At 45.2% G+C, this 12,842-nt stretch overlaps 1 protein-coding gene across 1 annotated transcript; it reads left to right on the top strand.

Annotated features, from left to right (window-relative positions):
• The first annotated feature begins 1,696 nt into the window (after nt 1-1,696).
• On the top strand, nt 1,697-12,630 carry LOC110501953 (indian hedgehog B protein). The gene is made up of 3 exons (XM_021579829.3): nt 1,697-3,284; nt 4,281-4,542; nt 7,852-12,630. The coding sequence occupies exons 1-3, from the start codon at nt 2,985-2,987 to the stop codon at nt 8,550-8,552; spliced, it is 1,263 nt and encodes a 420-aa protein (XP_021435504.3). The 5' UTR covers nt 1,697-2,984; the 3' UTR covers nt 8,553-12,630.
• Nucleotides 12,631-12,842: the final 212 nt, after the last annotated feature.

The raw sequence follows: 12,842 nt of genomic DNA on the forward strand, positions 1-12,842 counted from the left end.
CTCTCCAGTCTCTACAGGCTGTCTCTCTCTCTCTCTCTCTCTCTCTCTCTCCAGTCTCTACAGGCTGTCTCTCTCTCTCTCTCCAGTCTCTACAGCCTGTCTCTCTCTCTCCAGTCTCTACAGCCTGTCTCTCTCTCTCCAGTCTCTACAGGCTGTATCTCTCTCTCCAGTCTCTACAGCCTGTCTCTCTCTCTCCAGTCTCCACAGGCTGTCTCTCTCTTTCCAGTCTCTACAGCCTGTTTCTCTCTCTCCAGTCTCTACAGCCTGTCTCTCTCTCTCCAGTCTCTACAGGCTGTCTCTCTCTCCAGTCTCTACAGGCTGTCTCTCTCTCTCCAGTCTCTACAGCCTGTCTCTCTCTCTCCAGTCACTACAGCCTGTCTCTCTCTCTCCAGTCTCTACAGCCTGTCTCTCTCTCTCCAGTCTCTACAGCCTGTCTCTCTCTCTCCACAGCCAGAGTCCAGTCACTCCTCTGTCTTTTTATGCATATAACTATGTTTCACACTCAGACAGAGAGGATCTTTCCTATGGTACATCTTCCAAATAATAGTCAGCAGTCTACTCTCACTGTCATTCGTTAGAGTGCTGTGTGTGTGTGTGTGTGTGTTCGCAGCAGTTTATTAAGGATTCATTAGGCTCCATGTAAACACAGTCAGTGATTTCCTTGTGAATGCACTGATTCCTTTACTCAGAGATTTCCAACTGAATAAAGCCTCTCAGAATACTGATCCTAGATCGGCGGCCCTACTTCGAGGTTTAAATTTCGCTAGGGTGTTGTAACCATCTGCTTTTGATTCCAAAAGTTGCAGGTTTGAGTCCGGCGATAGAAAGTTGAGTCAAATTTCAGTGGCCACTCCACCATCTCCATCACACAACACCCTAGCAAAACTGATAGCAGTGAAAGTTAACATTATGTTTTCGAATGACATCCCCAAGAGGTAAAATATATAGTGAAAATAATAGTGGTCCTAAAACGGAACCTTGAGGAACACCGAAATTTACAGTTCATTTGTCAGAGGACAAACCATTCACAGAGACAAACTGATATCTTTCCGACAGATAAGATCTAAACCAGGCCAGAACTTGTCCGTGTAGACCAATTTGGGTTTCCACAACACCCTAGCAAAACTGAAAGGGACTTGATAGGAAACAGCGCTCACTTTTGCCCCTAAACTGGCCAGTTCCCACGTCATCTTCCAATTATGTCCTCAGACATTGATGTCCAATACTGAGTGAACCCGGCTGGTGTGGCGGCAGATAGCAGTTTGAGCATTGGCCCTGTAACCCGAAAGGTCGCTAGGTTGAATCCCATAGCTGACAAGGTGAAAAAAAAATGTAAACACCCACCGTGTTGTTATTCGTGGTAGAAGGATTACTGGTTTGGTTTTTACACGCTATATTGATCAGCTGCTTTCATTTTCTGTCTCTCGGCAGCTGTATTGAGCAGAACAGAGTTGTTGTGAGAGCAGTCTGACTTGAGAGTGAAAAGCAGAAGGAAACACTCTGGTATCAACCAAGTGTGTCACACTTACTGCACTTTGACCTGATAAGTTGGAATGCACCGTAGCCTATAGTGAACAACAGCCCTGCATACTGATAACAGGGTAATACTGATTTTAAAAAGGGACTTCTATCCAGTGTAAATATATCCACTAAATTAACCCTAGTCATGTTACATTTGGAATGATGCATGTTTTTTTCCTATTTTTTTCCCCCCATTGTTATACTCGCGATGTACAGCAGGAAGACTTAGTAGTTTAAGAATGTTGGGCCAGTGACTAAATGGTTTTCTGGTTCGAATCCCTGAGCTTGACTAGGTGAACAAGCTGTCCTGTGTCCTTGCGCAAGGCACTTAACCCTAGTTTCTCCGGATAAGAGGGTCTGCTAAATCACTGAAATATAAATGTATGGAATAAAAATCCCTTCACAGCAATACATGTTTTTTTTCTATTAGTTTATCATTTCATTTTTAATTCAAACGTACAGAATATCTGGCAACATTTAACTAGCATTTTCTAACTGATAGCAAAGAAGTAGACTGTAAGTAGACCATGAAGTTAGGTGCCCCGCTCATCATTATCGTGCTAACGCTGTAACATACTATAGCCCAAGGCTGTATGCATTGTTAATACAGTGTCAACATAAGCCCTGAGCTGATAAAAAAAGTGATACGTTTAGGATAAGTGGAGAGGCTAGTGGCTCCTTACTCCTCCACTGCAGCAGAGCAGTCAGAGTCAGAGTGATGCAAGTTAACGCCTGACGGGCCTTCTGAGGTGGCAGGCTAAGGGGCAGAGCCGGTAGCGGTGGGTAGAGGACAGGGCAGTGGCACCCACAGTGACCCGATGGGCGGAGTGGCAGAGAGGGATAGAAGGGCAGGCCTGGCAGGGTGCGGTCTCGAGTGGCAACTGATGCCTCGAATTCCCAATTCAACTGGAAAGGCAAAGCGGCAGAGACAAAAAAAACGGACAAGAAGGAGAAACGCCAGAACCAGTAGTGTTCCTCCTCGTTTGACATTGACAGCACCTCAGTGGCAAAACCACAGCATCAAGAAGACAATCTGCGACCACTGTTCACTACAGAAGATCTACTTTGAACCTGTTTGTTTAAATGAGCAGCCTTTTCAACTCCATACCCATATCTGTTGGCTCCCGACGACGAGAAAGAACAAGTTAAGCAGCGACGTTTGGACAACACCGGACTCGGACCCCGGAGACATTGAACTTTTACCCCTGCTACCGGTTCCATAAAACAAAACATTCGGCTAAATGCCTGTTTTTTGGGGCTTTTACGGACAGTTGCTGTGCGCACCGAGGATGGCGTGGATAAGGCTTATATAATATTGAAATATTCTGTCCCTTAACCTCCATTCCTTACCCTGTGGGGGGAACACGGAGCATCCAGGGGAGGGGGTAGCTTGAGACACCTCCGCAACCTGTGCCACCTTACCACTCCGCTTCGGAGTGGCCGGCCCTGCCGGTCTGGCTGGGATGCGTCTCTCCGTGCTTGTAGGGCTCTTCATCGGCTGCGCCCTGTTTCTCGCACCTGTAACCGAGGGCTGTGGGCCGGGGAGGGGATACGGCAAGAGACGTCTGCCAAAGAAGCTCACACCCCTCGCTTATAAGCAGTTCAGCCCAAACGTTGCCGAGAAAACACTGGGCGCCAGTGGCAAACACGAGGGCAAAATAACGAGAAATTCAGAACGGTTCAAAGAGCTCACTCCCAACTATAACCCTGATATCATATTTAAAGATGAGGAGAATACGGCTGCCGATCGACTTATGACCCAGGTGAGGAGCAGGAATGGGGTTTTAAAACGTCATCTGGTGGCTTTTGTCTCACTTTGACAGCTGTGGCGACCAGCACGTCTTACTGGACCTGTCGTTCATCGTTCATTTGAGAGCTTCTATTTGCACTTTGTTAAAAGTTTAAACCATTACTTTAAACATTATTGATTCTCAGCGCTTTCATCTCTGTTTTGGTTCAACGGATTTCTGTTGACAGTTCAAAATTACACGTCAATTATGCAATAGGCACATAGGCGTAAACTGTAGGCTACCCGCTACACATTTGGGTTGTATTGAAACACTGTAAACTACTTTCACATGTTTTGATGTGCTAACTTTGTCTCCGGTTTCAGAGATAAATAAAGCTACGCATGCATGTAGACATCACCAAAACATGTAAGAGCGCGAGTTATTGAGTTGATAAATGTTTAGGATCGCCGGTTGAATTCTATTGTTCATAAAAAAATATACATATCTATTTTTTTTTAAGAATATAAATAACCCTCGATGGACAAGAATAGTATGCCAACATTTTAATCACAAATGTCCACGTATTTTCTACCTGTTTTGAGTAGTGGAATTACGCACGTGCAATTACGCATGGATCATATTGGAATAGCTAACGATTTATTTGCTGAAATCTCTCTGATCTCTTCTAACATCAGGGTTGAATAAATAACATGTCAGTACATCAATCAATTTTATTAGGATGTAAAAAAACAAAGCAAACCATCTTCCTTTAGACCGTTTTGAATATGGTCAATATTTAGCCAAATACAAAACATGTCTATACATGTCTATGGCATCGGTTGTAGGCTAGTTGACCCTCTGTGACAAACTGTCAACAGCATTTATGAGTGTTGATCACATTAATCCCATTGTAAACTATAGCCTGTATGTGTAAACTAGTTGTTTTCCTGTGATAATCTCACAACTCTTAACAGCCTAGTGTCTCACTCAAACCAGTTTCTTATTGTGTCTCCTCTCTCTCCCCCCCAGCGTTGTAAAGACAAGCTGAACTCCCTGGCCATCTCTGTGATGAACATGTGGCCTGGGGTGAAGCTGAGAGTGACAGAGGGCTGGGACGAGGACGGGCACCACTCAGAGGACTCCCTCCATTATGAGGGAAGAGCGGTGGACATCACCACCTCAGACCGGGACAGGAACAAGTACTCCATGCTGGCTCGCCTGGCCGTGGAGGCTGGCTTCGACTGGGTCTACTATGAATCGAAGGCACACGTGCACTGCAGTGTCAAGTCAGGTATGGGGATGGGACTCAGACGGAGCAACAAAAAAAAACATCTTATTACCAACCTGTATAAAAGTACAAACTATTGTACTGGCAACATGCAGTGCTGCTAGCCTCAACTGCAGTCTCACTGGTGAGCTTAGAGAGAGTTTCACAATTGTCTGTCAGAAAGAGACTAGAATGCTGTGTTCTACGGTGATCAAGTTAACCCCTATTGATTTGTTAAAGCAACCCAGTTGTCCCTTTGGTCTGAGTGTTGTCAGTTGTTATTAGGCCAACTCAGGTGAGGTGCTAGACGAGGGGTCAGGTGGGGTGAGGTGCTAGACCTGAGGTGAGACAGCTCATTACCGGCAGTCTGTCAAGACAACTGTCTGCAGGGAGTCAATTAGAGGAAGAGCTTTCTGGGCTCTGGATGTGGGTAGGGCCTTGCTGTAGTCTTCATTATCTGGTCTGGGTAGGGCGTCACTGTAGACTACATTATCTAGACTTTGGTAGGGCCTCACTGTATACTACATTATCTGGTCTGGGCAGGGCGTCACTGTAGACTACATTATCTAGACTTTGGTAGGGCCTCACTGTAGACTACATTATCTAGACTTTGGCAGGGCGTCACTGTAGACTACATTATCTAGACTTTGGTAGGGCCTCACTGTAGACTACATTATCTAGACTTTGGCAGGGCGTCACTGTATACTACATTATCTAGACTTTGGTAGGGCCTCACTGTATACTACATTATCTAGACTTTGGTAGGGCCTCACTGTAGACTACATTATCTAGACTTTGGTAGGGCCTCACTGTAGACTACATTATCTAGACTTTGGCAGGGCGTCACTGTATACTACATTATCTAGACTTTGGTAGGGCCTCACTGTAGACTACATTATCTAGACTTTGGTAGGGCGTCACTGTAGACTACATTATCTAGACTTTGGTAGGGCCTCACTGTAGACTACATTATCTAGACTTTGGTAGGGCCTCACTGTAGACTACATTATCTAGACTTTGGCAGGGCGTCAATGTATACTACATTATTTAGACTTTGGTAGGGCCTCACTGTAGACTACATTATCTAGACTTTGGTAGGGCCTCACTGTAGACTACATTATCTAGACTTTGGCAGGGCGTCACTGTATACTACATTATCTAGACTTTGGTAGGGCCTCACTGTAGACTACATTATCTAGACTTTGGTAGGGCGTCACTGTAGACTACATTATCTAGACTTTGGTAGGGCCTCACTGTAGACTACATTATCTAGACTTTGGTAGGGCCTCACTGTAGACTACATTATCTAGACTTTGGCAGGGCGTCAATGTATACTACATTATTTAGACTTTGGTAGGGCCTCACTGTAGACTACATTATCTAGACTTTGGTAGGGCCTCACTGTATACTACATTATCTAGACTTTGGCAGGGCCTCACTGTAGACTACATTATCTAGACTTTGGTAGGGCCTCACTGTAGACTACATTATCTAGACTTTGGTAGGGCGTCACTGTAGACTACATTATCTAGACTTTGGTAGGGCCTCACTGTATACTACATTATTTAGACTTTGGCAGGGCCTCACTGTATACTACATTATCTAGACTTTGGTAGGGCCTCACTGTAGACTACATTATCTAGACTTTGGCAGGGCGTCACTGTATACTACATTATCTAGACTTTGGTAGGGCCTCACTGTAGACTACATTATATAGACTTTGGCAGGGCCTCACTGTAGACTACATTATCTGGTGGTGATAACTGAGGTGTGTGTTCTCTAATTATTTCTGTCTAAATGGATGGAAGTGTAACACAGGGTCAACAAGAGTCAGGCCCCGTTAATACCTATCTGCATGCACACAGGACTGTGTGTTGACAGGATGCAGTGCCTTAGATCGAGTGGCGTGGCGGTCTAAGGCACTGCATCTCAGTGCTAGAGGTGTCACTGCAGACCCGGGTATGATCCCGGGCTTATTTCACAACAGGCTGTGATTGGGAGTCCCATAGGGCGGCGCGCAATTGGTACAGCGTCGTCCGAGTTAGGGGAGGGTTTGGCCGTGGTAGGCCGTCATTGTAAACAAGAATTTGTTCTTAACTGACTTGCTTAGTTAAAATATTATGATTTTTAAAAGTTAAGAGTAGAGTTGGCGCTGGAAGGAGAGAGACCCCACTCTAAGAGCTGGTTAACTGATTTACCTTCTCCTTTTGTCTCCCTGTCGGGTGGTTTACGTTAGTCTTCCTGGTCTCCCTTCTCAGATCTAATCTTATCACCTGGCCTTGGTACTTACCCTTCACAAATATTTGTTTTTGGGACCCACTGGAAGACTTGAGACTTCAAGTGGTTTAGGCTACGTTTAGACAGGCAGCCCAATTCTGACCTGTGCCAAAATGTAGAGAATATAGGGTGCCACTAGGAATGTGATCTTTACCTGTCTCACACTGAGACTTCTGACCTCAACTCATTTCAGTGGAGATTGAATCATTGGGTTACTCATTAGCTCGTAATAGATCTCTTATGAATCATGAGCAAAGTTGAGTTGAAAAGGACAGATTGGTAGTTAGTGTGTATAATGGCTTTTTGAAATGTTTACCTGTAAACACACAGACTGACCATGTTTCAATGGAATACATGTTTATATGTTTAAATAAAGTGTGTGTTTGGGTGTGTGTGTGTGTGTGTGTGTGTTTGTGTGTGTGTGTGTGTGTGTGTGTGTGTGTGTGTGTGTGTGTGTGTGTGTGTGTGTGTGTGTGTGTGTGTGTGTGTGTGTGTCTGTGTGTGTCTGTGTCTGTGTCTGTGTCTGTGTGTGTGTGTGTGTGTGTGTGTGTGTGTGTGTGGGTGTACACATGCGTGTGTGCTTGCTTGTAACTATGTGCAATGTGCTTGTTTGCCTGTGTATTGACATAGGGCTTCAAAAGCTCTAATGGGAATTTCAATGGAAGGTCCTGTTGTTTCCTTAAAATGTTAATCATGTAAAATCTCATGGAATAAACATGTTGGGCTGAAGTGTCAGATTTAAAAAAAAACTAGGTATCCATAACAAGACATCTGCATTTTTAACAGGCAGCCCAATTCTGATCCATTTCTACTAATTGGACATTTGACCAATCACATCAGATATTTTTTTTCTGATCTGATTGATCAAAAGACTAATTAGTGATTTAGAATTGGGCTGCGTGTGTAGCAGATCAGACAACCAATCTATTGACATAACCATTTTCATATCAGTTATTTTGTCAGTCTACAGTTCTTAACAGAGCCCTTCAATAAGACTCTCTCTCTCTCTCTCTCTCTCTCCACCCTGTCCCCCTCACTCCTTTCCCTCTTTCTCAGAGCACTCAGTAGCAGCTAAGACCGGGGGCTGTTTCCCTGGTCGTTCTCTGGTCACTTTGGACGACGGGAGCAGCAGGGCTGTCCAGGATCTCCAGCCAGGTGACCGGGTCCTGGCCTCCTCGGGGGCTGACGGCAGCAGGAGCGGAGGAGACCTCGTCTACAGTGAGTTCTTCACCTTCCTGGATCACGAGCCTGCAGCCAGGAAACAGTTCTACGTGTTGGGAACAGAGACGGGAGCAAACCTGACCCTCACCGCGGCTCATCTTGTGTTCGTGACCGAGGCTAACTGTTCAGTGGGCGAATCGGGTGCTGTCATGCGGACTATGTTCGCCAGCGACGTACGGCCAGGACAGTGTGTGCTGACTGCAGGGAGAAACCAGGGACTACAGGGAATCCTCTCCCAGGTCATTTGGGTCCACATCCAGATGGACACCGGGGCGTTCGCCCCTCTGACACGCCACGGCTCACTGGTGGTGGACGGCGTTCTAGCCTCGTGCTACGCTGCTATGGACCAACACCACCTGGCCCACTGGGCATTTGGCCCCCTCCGCCTGCTGTACAGCTGGACCAGATGGACTGGTGCCTCTCTAGGAGACGGACTACACTGGTACTCACAAGTCCTGCATTGGATAGGAACGTTCCTATTGGACCCTGGACATTTCCACCCCTGGGGGATGGTCATGCACGACTCAGAGAGATAAAGAGAGAGAAAGGGAAAAAAAAGACACGGGAGGTCGCAAGTAAATTGTCCAATCAAATCTAATGTTATTTTGTCAGGTTGCTTCGTAGAAAACAGGTCTAACAGTGAAAAGCTATCTTACTGGTCCATTTCCAACAATGAATAACACATAAAAATAAAGAGTAAAAGGAACATGACTATAAAAACGATATATACAAAAGTATGTGGACAACACTTAAAATTAGTGGATTCGGCTTTTTCAGCCACCCGTTGCTGCCAGGTGTATAGAAAATCAAGCACACAGCCATGCAATCTCCTTAGACAAACATTGGCAGTAGAATAGCCTCACTGAAGAGTTCAGTGACTTTCAATGTGGCATCGTCATAGGATGCCACCTTTCCAACAAGTCAGTTCGTCAAATTTCTGCTCTGCTAGAAGTGGAAATGTCTAGGAGCCACAACAGCTCAGCCGCAAAGTGGTAGGACACACAAGCTCACACAATGGCCCCGTGCACAAAGCTAGGTCCATACAGAAATGGTTTGTCGAGATCGGTGTGGAAGAACTTGACTGGCATACACAGAGCCCTGACCTCAACCCCATCGAACACCTTTTGGATGAATTGGAACGTCGACTGCGAGCCAGGCCTAATCACCCAACATCAGTGCCTGGCCTCACTAATGCTCTTGTGTCTAAATGGAACCAACAGCAATGTTCCATCATCTAGTGGAAAGCCTTCCCAGAAGAGTGGAGGCTGTTATAGCAGCAAAGGGGAAACCAACTCCATATTAATGACCATGAGCAGGTGTTCACATACTTTTTGTCATGTAGAGAGTGAGTGTGTGTGTGTATGTAGTGTATGTGTGGTCAAATCCAGCATGTGTGCATAGAGTCAGTGAAAAACAGCGTCCATGCAGGTAGTCCGGTAGCCATTTGTTTACCTTTTTATATAGATTTTTAAAAAGTGTTTTAGCAGACGCTCTTATCCAGCGCGACTAAGTGACTTGCTGAAGGGCACATCGGAAGATTTTTTAACTTAGCCGGCTCAGGGATTCAAACTAGCAACCTTTGGGTTACTGGCCCAACGCTCTAACCGCTAGGCTACCTTGTTTAGAAGTCTTGTGGTTTGGGGGTAGAAGCTCTTCTGGGTCCTCTTTACTCCAGACTTGGTGCATTGGTACCACTTGCCGTGAGGTAGCAGGGAAAACAGTCTGTGGCTTGGGTGGCTGGAGTCTTTGACAATTTTGACACATACTGGAACAGAGGTCCTGGATAGCAGGAAGTTCGGCCCCAGTGATGTACTGGGCCGTCTGCACTACCCTCTGTAGCACCTTGAGGTAGGATGCCAAGCAGTTTCCATACTAGGCGGTGAAGCAGCCAGTCAAGATGCTCTCAGTGGTGCAGCTGTAGAACGTTTTGAGGACCTGAGGGCCAACGCCAAATCTTTTCAGCCTCCTGAGGGGGAAGAGGTGTTGTCGTTCCCTCTTCACGACTGTGTTGGTTAGTGTGGACCATGATAGATCCTTCGTGATCTGGACACCAAGGAACTTGAAGCTCTCGACCGTCTCCACTACAGTCCCGTCGATGTAAATGGCTGTGTGCTCGCCCCTCCATTTCCTGTTGCCCATGATCAGCTCTTTTGTCATACTGTCGTTGAAGGAGAGTTTGTTGTCCTGGAACCACACGCCAGGAGTCTGACGTCCTCCCTGTAGGCTGTCTCATCGTCATCGGTGATCAGGCCTACCATCATTGTGTTGTCAGAAAACTTTATTGTGGTGTTGAAGTTGTGCACGGCCACACAGTTGTGGGTGAAGAGGGAGTACAGGAGGGGAGTAAGCACGCACCCCTGAGGGGCTCCTGTGTTGAGGGTCAGCGTGGTGGATGTGTTGTTGCCTTCCCTTACCACCAGGGGGCGGCCCGTCAGGAAGTCCAGGATCCAGGTGCAGAGGGACGTGTTAAGTCCAAGGGACCTTAACATAGTGATGAGCTTCAAGGGCGCTATGGTGTTGCTGAGCTGAACTGTAGTCAATGAACAGCATTCTGTAGACAGTGAACAGCATTCTGTAGACAGTGAACAGCATTCTGTAGACAGTGAACAGCATTCTGTAGACAGTGAACAGCATTCTGTAGACAGTGAACAGCATTCTGTAGACAGTGAACAGCATTCTGTAGACAGTGAACAGCATTCTGTAGACAGTGAACAGCATTCTGTAGACAGTGAACAGCATTCTGTAGACAGTGAACAGCATTCTCAAATAGGTTTCCTTTTGTTCAAGTGGGAAAGGGCAGTTTGGAGTGCATTGGAGATTGTGTCATCTGTGGATCTGTTGGGGCGGTATGCGAATTGGAGTGGGTCCAGGGTGTCTGAAATGATGGTATTGTTTTGATGTGAGTCATGGCCAGCATTCCAAAGCATTTAATGGCTATAGATTTGAGTGCTATGGGGTGATAATCATTTAGGCTGGCTACCTTGGTGCTCTTGGGTTCAGGGACAGGTTAAAAATGTCAGTAAAGACACTTGCTAGCTGGTCAGCGCCTGCTCTGTGTATGCGTCCTGATAATCTGTCTGGCCCCCCCGCGGTCTTGTGAATGTTAACCTGTTTAAAGATCTGTTACGGAGAGCGTGATCACACAGTCATCTGGAACAGATGCTGCTCTCAAGCATGGTTCAGTGTTGCTTGCCATAGAAGGCATTTATCTCGTCTGGTAGGCTCGTGTCACTGGGCAGCTCATAGCTGAAAACTGCGTTGGTAAATCTGATGTTCTACAGCTTATCATGAGATATTGTAACTCATTCGAGCAGAACCTCGAGACTTCCTTAAAATTAGGTATTGCGCACCAGCTGTTCTTAACAGAGACACCCCCGCCCCGCCCCCACCCCCACTCTTGAGTTTACGAGATGCCACGACTCCGTGCAGTATAGGATATTACAGTTATTAATTTCCCGTTTTGATAGGATAGTCTCGAACGAAGCTCGTCCAGTTTGGTTTCCGGTAATCCGCCAATACGACAGAGGGAAGAAGCAGATTATTTTCAATATCGTCGTCTTTTTGTTCTTCCCGAGTGTCGGGGACTAGGGCCTGGTCCCGGGTGAGCAGTATGTCGTTCTCGGCCCCCTAGTTATAGAAGTAAAAGTCTTCATCCAAATCGAGGTTTAGTGATCGTTGTTCTGATGTCCAGAAGCTTTTTATTTACATTTTTTTGTCATAGGAAACGATGGTAGAAACATTTTATGTAAAAAAAAAAAAACACAAAAAAAACCAACAACAACAACAAAATGGTGTTATTGGTCAGAAGCCCGTAAAAATGATCGCTATCCCAGTGCCATTCTCCCGTTGAGAAGAAATATAAAGGTAATGAGAGTCGTCTGCGTTGCAGACCGGTAAGGTGAACGTAAGGAAATATGAGTCAATGGAAACAGACAATAGCTTTCTATCACCTTTTTAGAGTTTCAAACATTTTCTAAAGTTTCTGGAAGCAAAATTATACAACATTTTGAGAATTCTGAGAATTGCTGCACAGAGTTCATCTGCTTTACACCCAAATATACTTTTGAGAAACTTCTACATTACATTGCAGGGAGCAACATATGTAAAGACCTCTGTGCCTATTTATTTAGGCCTTTCCCATCATATGACTTCCTGTTTTCAGGACCACGCAAGTCCTTGACACTCAACACTGGAATGTGTACACACACCATACACACACACACACACACGAGGTAAACACTCAAACACACTCAGGTTAGATAATGAGGAGATAGAGAGAAGGGTCTGGTGTTGGTGTAGCAGATGAAAGGGTTCAGAGGTCATCTTCACCTGGCCTACTACATGTATTGGTCTGTACAGGGGGGTTTATTGTAAAAGTATTGTCAACTTGTCTGATACATGTCTGTGTGTAATATGATTCTGTCAACATCTATCAATCTGTCCAGGTTATTCTGTAGTCATATCTTCATGTGTTCATATCTTCATGTCTTCGTCTTTATGTCTTCATGAATATTATCTTCATGAAATCTGAGGCATTATGTTATTTTGTGCTTAACTATGTCAGATGTATATTATTATGGTGTGAAAAAACTATTTAAAGATCTATTTTTAAAATGACTGAAATGTTTTTTTTTTTTTTTTTTTTCAATTCTTTACTAATTAGTATTTTTTTCATGAGACTCTTGAGAAATCATAATTCGATAACACAAACAACATGAGCCAATTCACAAATACCAATGCAAATCACACTGTCATAGAAAAGACAACTAATACCCATGCAATGCCTAATGCCTCCAGTACTTGACCTTACAGGTGCCATCAATACT

This window comes from Oncorhynchus mykiss, chromosome 22 (assembly GCF_057628025.1).
Source record: "Oncorhynchus mykiss isolate SJ-2025 chromosome 22, ASM5762802v1, whole genome shotgun sequence".
In the NCBI taxonomy this organism is placed as follows: domain Eukaryota; kingdom Metazoa; phylum Chordata; class Actinopteri; order Salmoniformes; family Salmonidae; genus Oncorhynchus; species Oncorhynchus mykiss.